The 21,230-nt window shown below is 31.3% G+C and overlaps 2 protein-coding genes across 2 annotated transcripts; both read left to right on the forward strand.

The window, feature by feature from the left end:
• The first annotated feature begins 1,298 nt into the window (after nucleotides 1-1,298).
• On the forward strand, nucleotides 1,299-15,009 carry LOC125067237 (trypsin-1-like). Its single transcript, XM_047675713.1, has 6 exons — nucleotides 1,299-1,468; nucleotides 8,036-8,195; nucleotides 12,995-13,185; nucleotides 13,734-13,825; nucleotides 14,406-14,568; nucleotides 14,685-15,009. Exons 1-6 carry the CDS (start codon nucleotides 1,408-1,410, stop codon nucleotides 14,822-14,824), a joined length of 807 nt encoding a protein of 268 aa, XP_047531669.1. The 5' UTR covers nucleotides 1,299-1,407; the 3' UTR covers nucleotides 14,825-15,009.
• A 2,432-nt stretch (nucleotides 15,010-17,441) lies between these two features.
• Nucleotides 17,442-20,723, forward strand: LOC125067235 (polycomb protein EED). The gene is made up of 7 exons (XM_047675711.1): nucleotides 17,442-17,605; nucleotides 17,811-17,950; nucleotides 18,022-18,193; nucleotides 18,701-19,240; nucleotides 19,596-19,748; nucleotides 20,013-20,129; nucleotides 20,389-20,723. The coding sequence occupies exons 1-7, from the start codon at nucleotides 17,582-17,584 to the stop codon at nucleotides 20,479-20,481; spliced, it is 1,239 nt and encodes a 412-aa protein (XP_047531667.1). The 5' UTR covers nucleotides 17,442-17,581; the 3' UTR covers nucleotides 20,482-20,723.
• Nucleotides 20,724-21,230: the final 507 nt, after the last annotated feature.

Raw genomic sequence — 21,230 nt, forward strand, 5'->3', positions numbered from 1 at the left:
AATAATTATTGTAATTATAATTAAATGAAACGTATGTAAGCAATAAATAAATTCCTGTAAGTATTAATAAAAACCACAAATAAAAAAACTTTTTTCTCTATTTTTATTTTAGTAAAATCTAAAATTGATAAAACAATGGTCAGGTACATTTATTAAGTGTAAAAACTTTTTTACAAATTTCACGATTTTATGTTTAAAATTTAATATAAAACCAATTTCTGTGTGAAACTGCGAATTTATAAAAGTAGGGCGTTAAACTAAAACTTTATCTTACGATAAGTAAAAATGAAGTTTAAATTGTAAAACCGCTTCATTCAAGCTGGTTTACTAAAAGTTTATTTTATTTGCTTCAGTTTGATTTCATTTAATCGGCTATCCGATATTTTCACTTTTACGATACCTAAACATCAGTAAAAATCGTGAAGAGATGTAGATACATTTTATCTACCTGATTTATTTGATAAGAATATAATTTCGATCTTTTATACGCTCTTAAATTTTGTAGTACTATTAGAGGCTAATCCTAGAATCGATCTAGGTCACAGACGTCTCATTTGCTGCAACAAAAAATTACGTAATAAAATGTTTTACTGCGACACAACGCCATACAAATACATTAATATTATGTGATGCAACATTATCCTGAGATGAAAGATGTTAATTTAGAAAATTTAAAGAATAATTTCATTTATTATACATGAACGCACGCAATGTGACTTTTCATTTCTCTGTCTTTCAATAAAGTGAATGTGTCACTACTTTATTATGCCAATTATAAGAATCGATGAGGAATTGGGCGAAACTTGTCGCAAGGTGTCTCAGTTCCGTTATACTGGTATACATTACTCGTGCCGCTTATGAATGGCCATCTTGCAATTTTTAATGTTATAACATGCCTTAGAGCTGATGCAAGTGAACAACAACTCGATGATGAATGACCGATTTATTTTCAATCCACGTAATAAATAACCGGAAATAAATCTTTCATCAATAACAAAAGAATTAACACAACTATAAACGAAGAACGTAATCCTTGAATATAATGCAACAGTTAACGGGGACCAGAGAAATAATTAGTGGAATGTTCACAGAAAATTTCGAATATCGGTCGCCTAAATTTCGGTGACCCAATGACTCGGGTGACCGTAACTGAACTATTGAATAGATATGAAGGTCACTATCTAATCCTTCCATCCTCCAGTGCGATGTACCCGGGCCGCGAGAGCAGTGGGGTGACGCGTCGCCCACCAGTGTCACTCGGTCTGCGTTCAGTCGTCGCGTATCCGTGAACTTGGCCTGGTCCGATCACCCTGGCCCCGAGGCCTTATCAGAGGCGCCGCCCGCGGCCTATAATAGCTGGGCCGGCGTCTCCCTTTGCCTCCAGATTGGACTGCGACTCCGGCAGACATGTTTCGCGCTTTGTGCCTTCTAGCTGTGCTTGCATCCGCCAGCGCCTGCAAGCCCTGCAGTGAGTGTTAATATCAATCTAATTCCTTATAATTAAGATCAAAGCATTCACGAAACTTCAGTGGATGCTTCACGTGTTACGCAGTGTTGTGTAGCAGCCTCGTACAAAACAAATTGTGTTCGAATGTATGTGAATGTTCATTGTGTTTACATCTTGGTAAGTGATAAGCGTAATAATGGTGGTAATTAATATACATATTATAAGTTTTTTTTTTAATAATTTAAACGTCACTTCGATCGGTCGATTCGATATTCAATTAACACAAACAAAGTTAAAATATATGCCCATTAAAAAGAAAAAACATATTTGATTAAATATTAATAAATGTAAACTTAGAATTAATTTTACTTAAAATTTTAAACTTAATAAAAAAAGTTCCAATCACTCAATTATCGGAACCAAATTTCCTATTAAATTAATATGCGGAGATATCTTGATGAAATGTTATAAAAACACTTAAAAAAAGGAAATCGATTAATACACGCATGTGAAGTGTTCATTTTTTATTTCTAAATAAACTCAGATTCGGTTCCTTATCTTACGTCACATAGTGAGCTAATATATTAGTGTTTTTAGAGAGTCTTCCACTGATGTGTTGTATAAACCGCAAAAGAGGTGGGATATATAAAAACAAACAAACACTAATAATATCTATAATTAATTATATTATTGTGTAAATAGTTAGAGTTAAATTTAATAACAATATATACTAATATATATTTTTTTATAAATCATATTCAAATATTGCAGTAAAATACAGGAGCAGGAAAAATAATTATCTCATATTCTCGTACAAACCTTTTTATATTGACTCACCATCATAATGAGATCAAATTTGTGAAGTTTATAATCTTTTTAATTTATCTGTAATCTTTTTTTTAAATAAATTTTCAACAACTCTAATTTTTTTTTAACGTAAATAGATAACTCTCGTAATTTTAAATATATTGGTATTAATTGTTTGTGTAAAAAAAATATGTTTTTTACTAATCACATTTGAAGTTTTGTTATAAATTGTATCGGTCAACTTGTCTTGGTAGTAAGTACTCTTATGGTAATTTTATTTTACTAAAAATATTAGCAAAGATGTCAGTAGGGCGCGAAAGATTGAATTATGTGACCTTTGTAACCACAGGCTTCACTTTGATTAAAATATATGTAGACATAAAGCAATTTATTTCTTCGTGTGATTTATATATTATAACATTTTTATTATTAAGTAAAAAAATACAAGTAAAAGTTACATAGATTGCAAAAAGTATTTTGATTAAAAAACGTAACGTGGTTCGAAATTTAAAAAATAATCTTGTGTCGTTTAAGAAGTATTTCGCTTTAGAAGATTTCGTTTTAAATTAATTATTAAGAAATATGATTCATTGATATAAAGAAAAAGTTACACTTCGAAAACCTATAGCAGGTTATCGAAGTAGTATGCCCAAATAAATAAAAGTCTGATGACTTAGATAATGCTTATACCTATTACGTACTTAAGTTTTATCTATACCTAATACAATTTTTATATTATAAGTAGATAGATAATAGATACGAATAAAAAAGTATTACGTACATATATTTTCTATACCAATATTTCACCTAAAGAACTGAAATTAATAATAATAATAATAATTTATCTAGTATCATCTTAAGTATAATGTACACGATTAATAAGTATCAATACCCATAAGATACTTATATACCTATTACGGATCTATTGGCCAGAAGGAGAAAAGTAAAGTTGAAAGTTTCTCTGTCATGAAATTCTTATTTGCCAGAAAATGGAAATATCGTAGGGATCAAAGTCCGTACATCGGTTATTACTCTTGATATCTCTCCAGTAGTGTCGAATTGCCGACCAATTGATGTCGGTAATAATGAATACGCCTGTGTTTGTTCACACTTTTGTGCCCTAAAAGAGCATCTACAGTGCAATTAACTAGTTTCCGTTCATTCGCCACAGTGACCGAAATCGGTCAGTAGGACATCAAATGTTAGTGAATATTTCATTACATAAATATTTTGAAACTATGTCAATGCCATTAATTGTTAATAATATCGGACCACACATTGCGGTAATTTTTATTGAATGATTTACAATAGTCGTTAATTGCCCCGAATATTTTATAGTGATGTGACCGATTTGCCGAGTTATTTCTGTTCCATTGATAAAGTTTAACAGATACAAAAGACACACTGCGCCTACAGATTATGATCTATCATCTATTGATACCTATAATAAAATTGTAATTGGCTTTATATAAATAAAAAAAAAAAACATTTTCTTCGTAAAAGGTTTTAGTAGCTATTTAATATAACGAAAACAAATAAGAATTAAACAACAACAAAAAAAAGTTATAAAGATTTTTTAAAATGGGAAAATTGTTAAATTAAATTTGATGTCTCTTAATTTATAAAAACTAAGTACTACACATCTGTCTCATTTAATTGAGTTTTTGATTATTATATACATGTAGATGGAGCCCACGACTCCGTTCGCGTAAAAAAAATGAAAATTTTCCGATTCATCTCTTTTATATGTACTTTATATGTCTATATTAAAACCTTCTCAATGCAAATCTCATAAAATTCTTTAGAATAACCATGTTAAATTTTCAAAAATTTGGAGCCACCAGTCCGAAATGTACATTATACCGAGAAAAAACGACAATAAAGTCAGCAGTTACTCTTTACCATCATTTTAATTACAGAATGTATGTGAATCAAATACAATTAAATATGTCCAGATCCTGTTCAAATCTAGGTCCCAAGCCACCTGTTTGTTTAAATTTCATTACGATCGTTAAGTGGTTTAGAGATGACGTAACAAACAGACGGACATTTAATTTCTGTGTTACTGAATTTAATAGAATTATATATACCTGGCTTTATTTTTTAAACGTATTTAAATTTTGATACTACTTACGTATTGTAAGTAGAATGTTTTTTTTTAAATATATTATTTTTTTGCAATGATCATAAAATATAATTACTTAAGGTAGGTGCCGTTGGTGAAAGCCATTTAATAAAAATCCATAAAGTTGTGTAAATTTTTGTCTATAGTTGTGTCAAAGGTTGAATTTAAAGAGCTATCATATGGTGAAGCGAATAGCTCTCTTAAGATATTTTATTATTTTATAGCCTTAAATAAGACTCAATATCATAAATCAGTGACTTCCTTAAGAACGTTTGCAACTTTTTCATGAGGATATACATAGACTTTTAAAATTTTAATACTAAATTAATTGCAATTATCACTCTGTTAACTTTTTAATACTAAGTACTCAGAATTTCCTTTATTGACGACAACCACAATTGTAATTCAGAGCAATCTATCACGTGGACTAATATTATTTAAGTCTATTCAATGTTTTACGTATTTAATGTGTCCAGGCAGACCGACAGATAATATAAAAAATATGTTTTTTTTTTACTAAATCTTTTGTATACGAACAAAGGCCTGATATAAACATACGTAAATAAATAATTTAAAATGTTATAAAACCATTTCATTCTCAACGAAATATTTAATTAAAAAAACAAATATTACATCACATTGACACACAAAAGATTGACAGCTAATTTAATTCAACTATCTTAAGATTTATTTCATATAATTTTATGCATATTTAATAAGGTCTAGGCACTTGACATGGAAACTTTCGCCACTGAAGAGCTTATTACTCAAGCATAATATTGAATCATGGAATTACGGCGTTCAATAAGTTTGCAGTTTCCTTACCAATGCTTCACGTAATAACAACACGTTACTAGTACTTACAAGATCGCTACTTTACATTAAGTAGTTTGAAAGGAACCCAACTCGGTTAAGAATTGCCTGATGTTGTTAACGCAACTTGCGATACCCAGACTAATTTTATAAATGCGAAAGTAATTATGTCTGTCTGTATATGACTTCATTGAGTTTAATCTCCATTGAACTGACTGTAATGTAATATATCATAAATATAATATGAATAAGGACGTAGATACTTGTATATATAAATTACGATTCAAGGGATAAAGTCGCAAGAAACAGGTAGTGTTTAACTACTGTTACACTGTTTTTTTTTTTCATATACAACACTAGTCACTTTAAAATATACTAACTTACTTCTATATAACACGTACGACGAATATGACAAAGCATACTTATAAAAAAATAAAAGTCGTAACAGTAAAAAAAAAATTCGAATACTGTCAGAAGTCTAGTACATAATGGTGAAAAAAAGATACATAGAAAATTAAATGTTTTTAAATTCTCTTAAACATTTTCTGTAATTATGCAGATAGCTCAGGTCTTCATTTTCGTTATCGCCGAGAATTAACCCACTTAAGCTGCAGTTAAACGCAAAATTTTGCAATGTTCATACATTGAGCTCCGTTATGATTGTCTCCGCAAACAAAGGAACTGTTCACTGGTTACTTAACGTCATAGATAAATGTTTAATTTTTTGAAGAAATGACCATTAAACTTTGACGTGTTATCTTGTGTGGACATATACTTAACATATCGGTGTTATTTTAATGCAGGAAAAAGTATCTATAAACTCATAGAATTTTTATGCAAATAATTTTCGGTCAAATCTACATTCCAAACAGGTGCTTTATTTATTCTGAATAAGAGTATTAAGCAAATAACTTTTTATTTAATTTGTAGTATTTATCTAGTATTATCATCAATATTACACTATTTTGCCGCTCACCTCAGAATGCGATGTCAGTTGGGATCAGGCGCGTTCTGATCGAATTAAAATCGTATACGTTAAATTCAAAACCTTCTAAAGATAGATAAGAAATAAATAAGGAATTTATTGTTTTTCGTAAAGAACTTAATTGAGAGCAAGCAAGATGACCGTAGATGTCTCAAATTTAATCAACTTGCCTATAAGAATAGAAGACCAGTAAAACTCCGCAATAATTATAAGATGACAAAAATCTTTAGCTGCAAGGAGCTCCACACTGTGATTCTAAAAAAAAACTGGCTCACGTACCCTCTAAGTCTTGGGGCATAAGATTGCGACCTCGCCTGCTAAGAAGTTGTCATGAGTTCACATTTTCCAATTTTTTATCATTGTAAACTCTCAGTTTTGAGAAACTCTAGGTTGCTTAAAGATTTTTTTCACAGAATTGATCAAAATCGAAACCCTTGAAGCTTTTATTTCAGTTCGACTGTCAGAACTATCTTTTCCGAACCTACTAACCGAAAACAGTTTAAATTTGATACGTTAAGTCGATACGGTTAAGTCACTCTTAACTGATACTAAATTTATAATTATTTGCATAATATGTATTGCAGAAATGTAAAAAAATTAAAAAAGAAAGGTTTTTTAATACACTGTCAAGATTTATCTGTGTATAATAAAATACTTAATAATGTAATTATTTGTTTGAGCTGAAAAAGACGCTGTGATTTCTTTTTCAAGCAGAGATAAAAATCTTTAAAAAGACTGGCATGAAAAAGTTTTGTATAATATCATATTACATTTGTTGTAATTGGCGATTGTCAAAAATAAATACAATAAAGAGAACAAAAACTCTTTACACGATGAAACATGATATGGAATAACGGAATCCCACTATCTTCCTCATACCTACATTAAGAACGCACAGTAGGATCCGTAATATAGGATGATATGTCACACAAGAGCAAAATAATATTTATTTAAAAATTCAAGTGATTGGCATAAGAATTTCAAATTATTCAAATGACAGTTGCGATCAGGTTAATTCATTTCTCAGCAGTATATATCAATTGAAGTTTATGAGAAATTACGTTTAAACAAAGCTTTACTTAAGCTCTTTGTGGGGTAAGACAATTAAACAAGTAGAGGGTAAGTAAAATGTATGCACGGGTTAACAGAACAAGCGCAACTCACACAACAGCAAGTGTATTTATTAAATTTTAATATAATTATTTTTGATAAGGTTTTGCTTGACGTTTTATTTTTTTATTATAATTATATAGATGGTTATTCAATTAAGTTTAATAATTATTTAAAAAAAAAATTTTTTTTTTAATAGTAGATCAGAAGTTTTTTGAATAGTAATAGTAGTGTTTTAATTGCTTTAATGTAATTAGGCAATTTGTTGTGTACAATAGTTGGGCACTTCCAAAATTATAGAATTATAGAGTTTAATATCGTTGGCAGATCTTACTTTGATTTTTACTAAAATATACAGATCATAGTCATCCTCCTGCCCTTATCCCAATTTTACTTGGGGTCGGCGCAGCATAAGAATAAAAATATAAATATTTTATTTATACTAAAATATACAGATCATCAATAATAAAGGTAAAAATTTATAGTTAAATAATTTATCAAAGTTTACTTATATATAAATAATTATTTAATGTTATAATAATAATTATTTAAATGAATGATTAGTCAAAATCAAAATACTCTTTAGGAGAAATAAAGTCGCCAAGAAGCTTTACATAAAACGTTGAATTTACTTTCAAATAAGCTTTTGAAACCGCTACTTAGTTGAGCTGAGAAGGGAAAATGTAGATAAGCTGAAATGTTTACAATATTCGCATTTTCATTTTTTTTATTGGTAAATATTTTTCAGCGTGTGGGATTGTTCGTGGCGCACGGGTGGTGGGTGGAAGAGCAGTCACTCCTGGAGAATTTCCCTGGCTGGCGGCAGTGAAGAGAGACGGTAAGCTGATTTGCGGAGCCACTGTCGTCGCTAGAGATCACCTCATCACCGCCACACATTGTGTCTACGAGTTGGTATAATTCTAATATTATAATATTTCAGATCACGCCATAACATAAAAATAAGTATTATTAATTAACTTAAAACTTAACTTACTTAAATAACTTAATATACTTATTATGCTGGCTGCACAATATTTAAAATTTAAAATTGCATAGTATTTAAAAGTGTGTATAGCTATACACATAGATAGGGAATAGGTTGGCGGACGGGCAAATGAGCCACCTCATATTAAGTGGTCACCATCACCTAGACATTGGCCACGTTAGAAATATTATATACAACACCAAAGCGTTACTAACCTTGGAAACTAAGATGTTATGTCCTTTGTTACTTTACATTGACTAACTTACCCTTCAAACCGTCCATACCAAACCAATATAAGTTCTGCTGTATTACAGTAGATTATGTGATTAGTGGGTGGTACCTCATTCAGTAGGCTTCCATATGGCCCTACAGCCAAGCCGTATATATTAAAAAAAATATATGAATGAAACGTCGGATTTCCGGAAACAGTCGACAAATGAGTTTGTATTATTCTGTATCATAAATATGGTCACATTTGTCGCGAATATTAATATATTTCACCTTAATAAATATTATTGAAACTTTCCCCGCCCATATGACAAAAAATAAAAGTTAAAGTAATACTTATTTCTTTCTTCTTAAAGTTTTATAAGAATTTAGGTTAACAAATTTGAATTTTGACCGAGATATGCAATACGTGGGTCAGACTGAATAAATTGCCGATATAAACTCCATAAAAGTTCCAACGAAACAAACCTTTACATTCCCGATACAGCAGCGCAATTCTGTAAAAAAATCACTTCGTTTCTCACTCGTGATATGTGTAACTGACTCACTATGATACGTCATTTTGATACGTGTATCTTATAAATTTCATAATTATTATAGTGACTGTCGCATATCACATTCTGAGATTATGCGCTCGTGTTCTGAGATGTTTCGAGTTTTTTCTTACAGAATAGCCCTACAGTAATGGGGTTATTACTTTGCGTCGAGGCAGACGATGCATTCGCATTTTAACGGCGCACTCTGCAATAAATTTGTTTTTTCTTGTCAGATTGATTTATTCATGTTTTCAATAAAAATTATTTGTAAACACGTTTTATTTTAATCGAAACTACGAGCGAAGATATTGATTTTGGAAGTTACAAGAGTTTAAATTAGTATAAATACGTGTAATGTACAATTTATGAGTAGATATAAGATTTTTAAACATTGCCTATTAAGAGTAAAATGGCGCATGGCATAACATAAGGATCTTAGAGCTTATAATTTATGCAGTAGATGGTTATATAAAAAAGAAAATATTTTTTAAAGCCATTACATATGTCTGAATATTTAAGCAAACATCTCATGACTCACTATTAGTAAATATAATTTGGACACCACATTTGCAAACAATGGTATTATTTTAGGTGAGGCCCCTCAGAAGGTGAAAGTTGATAATTATTGGCTAAATGCATAACCGTTATGTCAATACCGAACATATTTTAATTAAATTTCACTTATTTATTTGCTTTTGTTAAATGAATGTGTGTGAAGAGGTGTTAAATATGCTAAATTATTTGCTTTCATAAAACAAATCATTGAGCAATGTTTAAATTTGAAGAGCTCACAACCAAACTCCTTGTTTGAAATAAATATCAATTAAAACAATTGCATAGATTAATGTTATACTTACTGCTTATTAATATATATAATGTATATACTACTTATATTGAGAACAGTTTGGGGTCGGTTCGAGGGCTGTAAGTGTGCTAGGATTTTTGGCATTAACCTAAACTGAAACCACTTACAGTCAAAGGATCTAGTAGTATAAAAAAAATAGAAATAAAAAAATTAAAGTAGTGTTAAAGTAAAGTAGGAAACGGTTATTATGAACCTCTTTAGTAAATCTTTTGTAATTTCAAAGCTTGCTTCATCACGCTGCGTTTAAACGATTTTGTGGAATTTCAGTAAAACTGTGAGTAGTTTACAGTCATTCCATATCTATCCTAATGTCTCAATTTAAACTGGAATTTAACAGCGCAAACTTTTTATCGATGTATTCTTTTATCTTTATCGCGTTGGTAAAATAATGATAATATATAAAAACATAATGAGTCACTTTAAATGTTGTTTTAAATTCAATGTAATATTTTACGCTGCTATAACCCACTTACTTGGAAAAATACTCGAATCGATACGCAAAAGTATCGACAGCAATTAAAGGGTAGGTAATATCCATTGGTTTTCATATGAAAGCTCTTTGATACTTACGTATATATTACTTACGTAGTTAGGTATACCTACGTACGTAAACTAAATAAATAAATGTCTTCTTTTGTATAACTAAATATAGTTTTTAGTATATTTAAGTTATGTAAAAAGGTTAAACTAAATAAATAAACTAAAGAGTAGGTACGCGAGTACATGCAGATATTTTATTCATAGTGTCAAAGAATATTTTTATATTAATGACTTACTTTAAAACAATTTGAGATCGGAACAACGGTTCTGATGACTAATGTTACCAAGCATATGAATGCGATAATTGAATAATAAGTGTATCAGGGTTGTCAGGCTCTAAAATGCAAGTCAGATTCGACAGACGACTTTTCAAAATCAGGATATAGGTACGTTTAATCTTACGGTTATGATATCAATAATACTCAGCATTACCTACGTTACTCATATATATGTACAATCGTACATATAGTATTGAAACGACCGTAAAACCCAACAAATGTTTCGGGCTTAAGCCTGGACATCTGACAGCCCTGTGTATCTCTAAATCTGAATAACAAAGTACATTAGCGGCCTTATTTTAGAAACAATGAAAATTGTAAGTGTAATGAAGTGATTTTAAGAAACAAGTGAAATTAAAAGATGATTATCAAGTGCATTAAAATTAAATTGCTTATTTCTGCAAATACTATTAATAATACGAACCTATCATTCATAAGAATAATTTGAATCTTTTTGTTTTGTTAAATAATTATGCAGTCTCTCTTTGGGCAAATTAGTATACAAATAATAGTTTAAGACACGAAAAGATGTACTGGATTTACCATACTACATATAATATAAAATTTTATTTCCATTAAAAACATCTACAGCCACATAAGTAATATTCTTAACTCGAATTAGTACAATACATGCGGAAACATTATAAAAGATCAATAAAAAAATCATACGTTGCATAAATTATGACGAAAAGTTATCGAAATTAGTCTTATGATTATATAGGTATTATAATTCACTTAAAATGTATTATTACCTACATACGACCTAATAAATGTTGTTGTTTTATGATAGAGTCCGATTGATTGTGCGTTTATTACAATGATTTCAAAATATCTTTAAAGTAATGATTATAAAAAACTTTCCCAAATTTTATAATTTTAATAATAACACGTTAACGATATATCCAAGATCTTTTTATTATATTTTACGTAACAAAAGAACTTTCAAAACAGCCCTTTATATAAATAATGTGTCCTCTGCCTTAGGGCTCTTTCAAATTACACAACTGACCTCAAAGTATTCGTGTTATGCATGCTAAATGTTTGTATAAGTTGATTCTCATCTTGTGTAAAGACAGCTCGTCTTAAATGAGAATATTTTACAACGAGAAACTTATATAAAATAAAATTAAATGATGTAAGTAATTTTTTTAACTTTACAAAGAATATATTAGGAATTGTACATAGATCACCATTCATTATTTGTATGCTGAGGATCGGACCAGTATGTTTCTATGTAGTACCAAGGTCAGACTTGGCAAATCGGGTCTAGGTCAGCCAAGTTGGATGCGCCCGCGCACCTTTTCTTCGTTTCGTCACGCAATTACTGATCGTCTCGCTCATTTGCGACGTGCTTCGACTCCGTTATGTGGTTTTTGTTAGAAACAAATTTAAGCTGGAGCTGAATTTGCTGTAATTTCGCAAAAAAATATTTTAAATCGACATTTATCTAACAATGAAAGTAATAACCGCGAAATGAAAGCGAAAGTTTGTTTCCATTTGATTCGAATTAAATTTCATCAAAACGAGGAATTGTTGAAAGTTAACTAAAAAAAAAAAACTTACCGATACTTCGTACTTTAAATTATAGAGAACATACTTCGGTACACATTACAAAAATCGATTAATTATTTTGTATTGTATTGTTCGCAACTCACGAACCTACTTCTTTATACGTGTGGTTAGATTGTGTTAATGATCTTATGTGTATATTTGTTACAAGTCCCCAAGCATTCTTGTTTGTACCTAACTTCCGACTTTCTACATGTAATAAAACCTAGTGCAAGTCCATCTGGGTAGATACCACCCACTCATAATTCTATCGCCAAACACTTTGTATTGTTACGTCCGGTTTGAAAGCTGAGTGAGCCAAGTTGTAACGACCATAAAATCGTACGTTAATTAGCACTTAGATAGAGTTACACTTCTAACAACGGCTCATGTCTAAGGGCGTTTGTGACCACTTACCCGTGTTTGTCGTCTTCCAGCTGTTGTCTACAATATACATATATTTATTTATATTAGGAAGGTAGACAGGTCAATGGGCCACCTGCTTCTATGTTATAAGCTCATAGACATTGGCATTTTAAGAAATATAAACTTTTCTACCCGCAAGCATGGGATGGAAGTATTATATCCTTATGTCCTGTACTTAAACCACGTCACTCCATATTTATATAAAAAACAAAATGAAAGTGTAGTACTTGCGCAACCTCCAGTAAATTTATTTTAATTCAATATTCTAAAAAAATATTATAAATATATTATTTTTGAACAGAGTGGAAGCTTCCCGCCTGACTGTACTTGTGGGAGAACATGACGTAAACAAATCAAGATCAGAAGGCATCCGCGTGTCACACGTGTTCCAGCATCCAGACTTCAATCGATACACCTACGACAATGACATCGCTGTACTGAGGCTCGCAGAGCCTATACCTGATAATCTTTACCGCCCAGCATGCTTGCCTGGTATGTTAAAACTCATATCTTGTTAAAATCAATATTTTCTATAATCCTATTTGCAATAATTATATGACACCACTGAATATTTTTTTAAGCAACACTTTTCACATATATTCTTGCTATGTTTTTGTTCTTGAAAAGAATAAAAATTGATGTAATACTTTCTAAAATATATACATTATACAGCTACAGTTAAGTCTTCCTGACCGATTATGCCTACAATCTACTACGACCATTCTCAGGCATTATATTACAAAAGTATGTGCACAAATAAAAGTGCACTATCATAATCCGTTGGAACGGCGAAAACGACTCACAGGCTGCGACTTCAGGTGCTGGACTGACGTATTTACATGCTGTCCAACGGGAGTTCAAAGCCTGCAATCGCTAGGCAACTACTGAAAATGTATCTACTGAAAAAATATATAACTATTTATTTCGAGCCCAGAACCCCTGAATCTCTATCCGTATAGTCTAGCCAATAGATCAACGATATTCCAATAAACAGCAAGGAGGAATAAAAAGCAAAGTACCTAAGCAAATTAATTTTCTAGATGATGAAGATACACTTGCAGGAGTAGATGCTGTTGTATCTGGATGGGGTAGCACAATTGAAAAAGGACCTCCATCTAATATCCCCATGAAAGTAAGTTTTGAATTAAGACAATGTGACAAAGACAGTTAAGGCTATTGGTAGGATAATGTAGGTAAAGTAAGTTTTCGGAAAGCTTAATGACATTATTAAATAGAGAAGAATCAAGTGATTAAAAATATCTTCTTCAAAATACAACTTAGGTATTACTCGCGTATAATCTTTATTAGCACTGTCGAAAATGTTTCTACAGTCTACATATCTCATCATCATCATGTCATATCTATATTTATATTTCCATTATTTGTACAAATATGGTAAAGGCAGCAACACTTTTTATTATTGTTGATTTATTTCACTCAGTAGCATTGTATCGCCATTGTGAAGCAAATATTTTGACACACAGATTTGAATTTTTTGAGAGTTCAGTTAGTGTAATTTCTTATATCAACCCGTTTTTGGAATATACCTTATCCACAAAGGGAGAGGAGGCCTTAGCCCAGCAGTGGAACATTTACAGGCTGTTGCCTTCTTATAAACGTTTTAAACGTTTCTAACTAATAAACTTACTACTATTAATAACTTGCAACTAATGTCATCAAAGATTTGATTTGATTTTTATTGTTAATTTCAGGCGGAAGTACAAATTTGGTCACAAGAAGAATGTAGAGGCGCTGGATACGGTCGCCGGAAAGTTACACCACGTATGTTGTGTGCAAACGCACCCGAGAGAGATTCGTGCACCGGGGATTCCGGTGGACCCTTGCTTATGGCGCAGCCACATTATACTATTGTTGGTGAGTACATAAATCATTTTCATTTCTTTGTAGACGATGAAAATGAAAATACATTTAACAAAATGCTTAACGTATTGTTACATCTCATTAATATTTGTTTTTCCTTTACTTCATAGGTATTGTATCTTGGGGAAGAGGATGTGCAAGACAGGGCTATCCAGGCGTCTATGCGCGAGTGGACCGCTTCATGCCCTGGCTACGAGTAGCTTTAAGACACGCTTGCACTTGTCTACCGCCGTCAGCATCTTACAAATAACAATAGAGGTTAACGTAGAGGCTAAATAAATAAATTGTATACTTAGATTAAAATGAATCAAACTAGATTTTATTAGTTCACAAACATACATTAATAGAGGCTCGCTGAAATCCACTGTTAATTTAAAATGCCAAATAATGAAAAGTTATGTCTATTACAATGAAACGTTTACAAAAAACATATTAGAGGACGTAATCATATAATAAGTTAGAGTTTTACGCCTTTTATCACATTGGTTAAAGCATAAATCCATTGCATCCATCGTTTTATACAAAACTGCAATGGAGTTTTAGCCATTTTTAATAACAAATAACGACTGTTGACTTTAATTACTTATATGTCTAGATAGAGTGTCAAAGCTGAGAAGGCGTCGAAAAAATAAAATAGAGGCCAACAGTTAGCCACAAAGTACACGCACACTAGTTAAATAATGATAACGTTTAATGAGTGTCAGGCGTAACTGTCACTCACACAGAGATAATAAAGTTTGTTTGTTGTTCTTTTTAGTTCGATACTCTATATAGATATATAAATAATAATCTAAGACTTTTGATATCGATTTTTTCACTACAAGCTGATGGCAATTACAAGTTTTTATTTATTGTAATTGTTAAGGCTAACCGACAAGAGAAAGAAAGATACGAAATAAAAACTATGGAGAAGGTAGAATAAAGGTACTATGTTTAGGCATACCTATGAATTCTTCGTTATACGCCTATTTTGTTATAAGTATATAACATAAATGTTATATGTATATAAGATTTGAGGATAAAGGAAAAGCTTTAAATTAAACCAGATTGTCTTAGTCGTTTTACGTAATATAGCTGGAATTATCCGAAGTAATATCGCCATTCAAACCAAAGTGATATTGCAAATGGCGTATAATTTATAATAAAATTAAATGTAAGGATATTATCTGTATACATAATTATCAGTATTAAGTTTAATTTTAAATAATTTTGAATTAATATTAAAAATGGCTGTGACTTATATTAGAAATTAATTAATGACGTATTATTATAAGGTTTTATTTTTATATTTTTTAACATATTTATTGAAAAAACATCATCAACCAACTGTTTGTTACCATAACACAAATCTGTTCCTTCTAAACCTATTTAATTGTTACCGTTGTATATTTTCTAGATGTAATAAAATCATTTTTTATAATTGGTTTATTTTTTTTCTGACTGACCTCGTGAATATTTTAAAAACTAGCTGAACCTGCGGCTTGACCTACGCGAAATTTATATAATACAAACATTCAACCCCCGTTTTACCCCGCTAGAACGGATTTTACGAAACTCTGCCCGAGTTTCGTGAAATCCGTTCTTAGCGGATATCTACACCTATGATGTCTATTTTAAGTTTGGAGGTGTTAGTTTCTTAGATTTCGTGATTAATCAGTGAGTTGTATTTAGCTATATATATAGATTTCGTAATAAAATGATCCTGAAAAATAAAATAAGTTTTAACATGGACAGTTAACATTTACCACTAATACTATTTAAGAATTATAACTTATACCAGCAATTAAATGTGGCGTCGCCTGTGTAGTTATTAGTTTATCTTGTATTTTATATTTCGGTTATGTCAATAATATCATATATTATTATCTCATTTAAAAATACATTACATTTGATAAATCTTAAGTTAGAAGTCTTCGATTAAAAGTTTGGAGCAGTGAATTTTATTTTTATGTTATGTATTTAAAAGTAAATTATTGTTCACCTCGTCATGTAACAATTGACATTTTTTACTTAAAAATTAACGAAGTATCATCAGCGAAAAATACAATCTCATATTTATCTCCAACCAGACGTGGCAGCCACTTATAAAAATGAGAAAGAGACATGGATCAACAATAGATCCCTGGGGAATCCCCACGTGTATTGCAGCCCTGGGTGATCTCTTATCATTTACATCAACCCTTTGAACTCGATATTTCAGGTAATAAATCAGAAAAGTGGTTTCTTTAATATCTCAGTGACGTAAATTCTGGACTATTGTTTCATGTTGTACACAGTTGGGCCTTAGATAGGAGGGTCACAAAATATCCCTAAAGTTTAGCACATATTAGTTCGACCGGAAATGTGAAGTAAAAACCTTGGGATTTTCGTTCTTCTTTGTTATTATACAACTAAGAATCAGTTCCTACCCAAGCATAAATAAAATAACCTGTTTGAAATTCAGGTATCAATCCCAACTTTTGAATGAGCTCTATGGAAGCTTACGTTATTACGTATTACGTAATTTAGCTATTGTTAATAATGCCCCTGTATACTATACTACTAATTCGATAAAATGTATTAATAGTAGCGACGGAAATCTGATATGTTTATATAAAAGTAAAGTATGAAGGCGTATTGAAAAATACCCCACTTGTATTTTATTTAACTATTTACCCAATTAAAAAATACTCGGTATAGCTAATAACTTTTGATTGTTTAAATATATTTTTTAAAAAATCTTTTTAATATATTGCATAATATTTAATGTCATATTTGTTTCTCTAAGAATTTAATGAAACTTATTAATCTGTTTAGATTATAGTTTTATTTATCAAGCTTTGCAACACTTTTGCGTCAGTGGAACTTGGTTTCTCCCGCGAAAATTCGACATTTGACGTTTAGGACGCCACTGCCAGCTGATAATGTCGCCTTTGTGAGAAAAAGTGATAAATATTAATGTATTTGTATTAAACTAGGTATTTTGTTTATTTGAGTGTGATTATTTTAATTAAAAAAAGCTTATAGAATGAACTTTTCGGACAATGAGGCCGTAAGTACAAGATCTTTTATACCTTCCTTTGTGACTCAACAACATGACTTTGTACTCACATTGGAATTGAATATTAATTTAAACAATCATTTTTCTGTATCACACTATCTGTAATACTAATATAATTTTATCCAATTAAAATTATTACACAAAATATGCGAAATAATCTATTATGTTTATTTTCATACATTTTTTTTTGAACTAGGATGATACTTCGAGCGTTGACAGCACATCAAACACAGATAATACGTCACGTAGCGAAACACCAACAAATACTCGCGTGAAAAAAAGGAGACGAGGGAAAAAAAAGGTTACTAAACAAGTGAAACCTCCATATAAATTTAAGTATGTGATTATAGCAAAGTCCATTAATGTGTATATAAATAAATTGTAATCTTAACTTTTGTGGCTTCTAGTTGTAGTGCAAAAGAAGACCATGGTCAGCCTTTATTTGGGTGTCAATTTAATCACCATCTGGGGGAGGGAGAACCTCTTATATTTGCTGTTGTTGGGAGCAATAGGGTATCTGTATATGAATGCCCTGAATCAGGTGGCCTTAAGTTTCTTCAATGTTATGCAGACCCTGATGTGAGTGAGAATTTAAAATACATAAATCTTATAGATAGTAATTTAAATTGTGAATGCATCACACTGTTTATAATTTATTCAATGTAGTATGATTACTGTAAGTGTCCCCGTCTGTCTTGTCACTTATGGAGTGCTAAGTTTTATTACATGTATTATTTTAGAGCATTTAAACATACAGAATAACTTACATTTTAAATTGCATGAGAAATTTTTCTTTTATTGATATAAATATTTGTAACCTAGAGATTTATAAATTGAAACTTGCAATTCCGTCGATTTACTGCTAGTAATATAATAATATTATATATTTTTAAAATGTTATATAATTTCATGCTATGTGCTTAAGTGTGTAAGTATGTGCAGAGTAGTAACCATAACTATAAACCAATCTGACAGATTGTCTAAATATTTACGTAACAAGTTATAACATATGTGAAACTGCAATGAAAAACTTTTTAATTTTATCTACAGTTTTTTTCATAAAAGTGAAAAACACTATAATTTCAGGTTGATGAAACATTCTACACATGTGCATGGTCTTATGAAGAAGAGACAAACTTACCTCTTTTAGCAGTAGCAGGATCACGTGGTATCATACGCGTCTTCCACACAGCGACACAGACTTGTATAAAGCACTATGTTGGGCACGGCCATGCTATTAATGAAGTCAAGTTTCATCCTCGCGACCCTAATCTCCTTCTCTCAGCAAGCAAAGACCATGCTTTGAGACTTTGGAATATTATGTCTGATGTTTGTATTGCTATATTTGGGGGTGTAGAGGGACATAGAGATGAAGTTTTGAGTGCAGATTTTGATTTAAAGGGGGAAAGAATAATGTCATGCGGAATGGATCATTCCTTAAAACTGTGGAGATTAGACAAGCCATCAATGAATGAGGCTATAAAGCAGAGTTACAATTTTAATCCACACAGAGCCTTAAGACCATTTAATTCATTAAAGGAGCATTTTCCAGACTTTTCTACAAGAGATATACATAGAAATTATGTAGATTGCGTAAGATGGATGGGAGATTTAATTTTATCAAAAGTAAGTTATTCTTTATATATAAATAAATACAAATCTATATTAATTTATTGGTAGGGCTTTGTGCAAGCTTGTTTGGGTAGGTTTTGCGACTTATCGTATGTTCTACTACCAAGCAGCAATACTTAGTATTTTGTGAAGATGAGTGTGTAGATTCTGGTATAATGGGTAAGTGAGGCAATGTAACTACAGGCACAAGGGACTTAACATCTTAGCTCCAAAGGTTGGTGGTGCAATGGGTATGTAAAATTTCTATCATTTACTGTTTGGTGGCTTACTTCTCCGTCCGATAACCAATGCCATTAGAAATATAAAGCATTGATATATATTTAAAAAAATTATATGTTTTAATTTTCAGTCATGTGAAAATGCAATAATATGCTGGAAGCCTGGTCGCCTGGAAGACACTGAAATCCGCCCTGGAGATAACACAATTACAATTGTTCACAGGTTTGATTACAAGGAATGTGAAATATGGTTTATACGTTTTGCAGTCGATTATAGCCAAAGGGTAAGAATACTACAAGTTTAATCGACCTTCTATTAATACATAGAAGTCAGTACTATCATAGTCGATCAATTTCTTAATTGGTACTGGAAATCATATAACTATTTAAATTTTTTTAATCTTATTATTAGTTGAGATGCTTAGTGTCTCTTTTGTACATTGTGGCTACCTATATGCATGGAAAAATATAGCACCCCTTAGATTTATTTTATACACTGGTCATTAGCAATCCTAAACGAATAAATGCTACAATTGTCAAAATGTCAGGTGATAGCGTTGGGCAACCAGTGCGGCAAGACGATGGTGTGGGAGCTGGGCGGCGTGGCGGGCGGCTCCCGCGTGTCGCAGCTCACGCACCCGCGCTGCGCCGCCGCCGTGCGCCAGGTACAGCCGGGCACCCCTCGTGCTCGTAATGATACTTTTTTGAATTGTGAACATGGTACATGTCGAATTCTCTAAATTAAATTTTATCAAAAACTTTTTAACCAGTGTCTGATCAAATTTAAAATTCCTAGTGAAAGCCGAATATGAGACAGACCATGTCCAAGTTTATCCAGACGCCTGGCAGACCCACACGTGACACCCTGCTGCCCTAGATACGCATAGTGTAACCACTGCCTTACACGCGTGCCTTATTTTTCAGGTTACACTGTCAAGGAGCGGCAGAGTGCTAATAACGTGTTGCGACGACGGCACGATTTGGAGATGGGATCGGGTCAACAATGGAAGCAATTAACTTAGTTGAATCTCAAAAGATAAGTGGATTTATTATACCACTATAATTTCAATAAAAAATAAAGGCTGTGAAACAAGTTTACATTACAGTCTTAAAATACAATCCGTATAATTTTGTCAATATTTCAGATTATACAAATTTACATGAACATTTTCAATATGAAATTGACATACGAAAACTGATATCAATGAGTCTTTAATTTAGTATAGAGATTATAAAAATCAATAATAAGACTGGTTTTAGTCAAATTAAAACATTATTTGTTTCATTCAATCGACAACCTGTATGTGTTCAAGTTACCATCCAATGCTGCCTTTTTTAAATAAATTAAGAAATCGATGTATAATCATTCAAATGCAAATGTTAAAATCGCTCGACAAACAATGCTGTTGACCGAAATGGGTCAGTACGACATAATCAGCATTGGTGCTTTAAAGTTTTAAAGATCCTTAAACGGTTTTCTAATCCTATAAGCAACAAGTTCGAGATGGTAGCCTCAAGAAAATTAATCTATCACTAGAAAGACCAAGACTTCGATATTTTTCTAGCAGCCTTCACATATGATCTTAAGGTTAAAGACTTTTTTTGTGTTGTGTTATTAACGATTTTAGGTAAGTAACTATCAAGCAAGCAATCCTAACATGACTGATTTCAGTTTTTTTTTTTTATACATCGTTAGATTATGTTCTGCCACCGAATACCGATGCGGCGCCCTCAGCGTATGACGACCATATGTATTGCATATACAT

The sequence above is a fragment of the Vanessa atalanta genome, chromosome 11, assembly GCF_905147765.1.
Source record: "Vanessa atalanta chromosome 11, ilVanAtal1.2, whole genome shotgun sequence".
In the NCBI taxonomy this organism is placed as follows: domain Eukaryota; kingdom Metazoa; phylum Arthropoda; class Insecta; order Lepidoptera; family Nymphalidae; genus Vanessa; species Vanessa atalanta.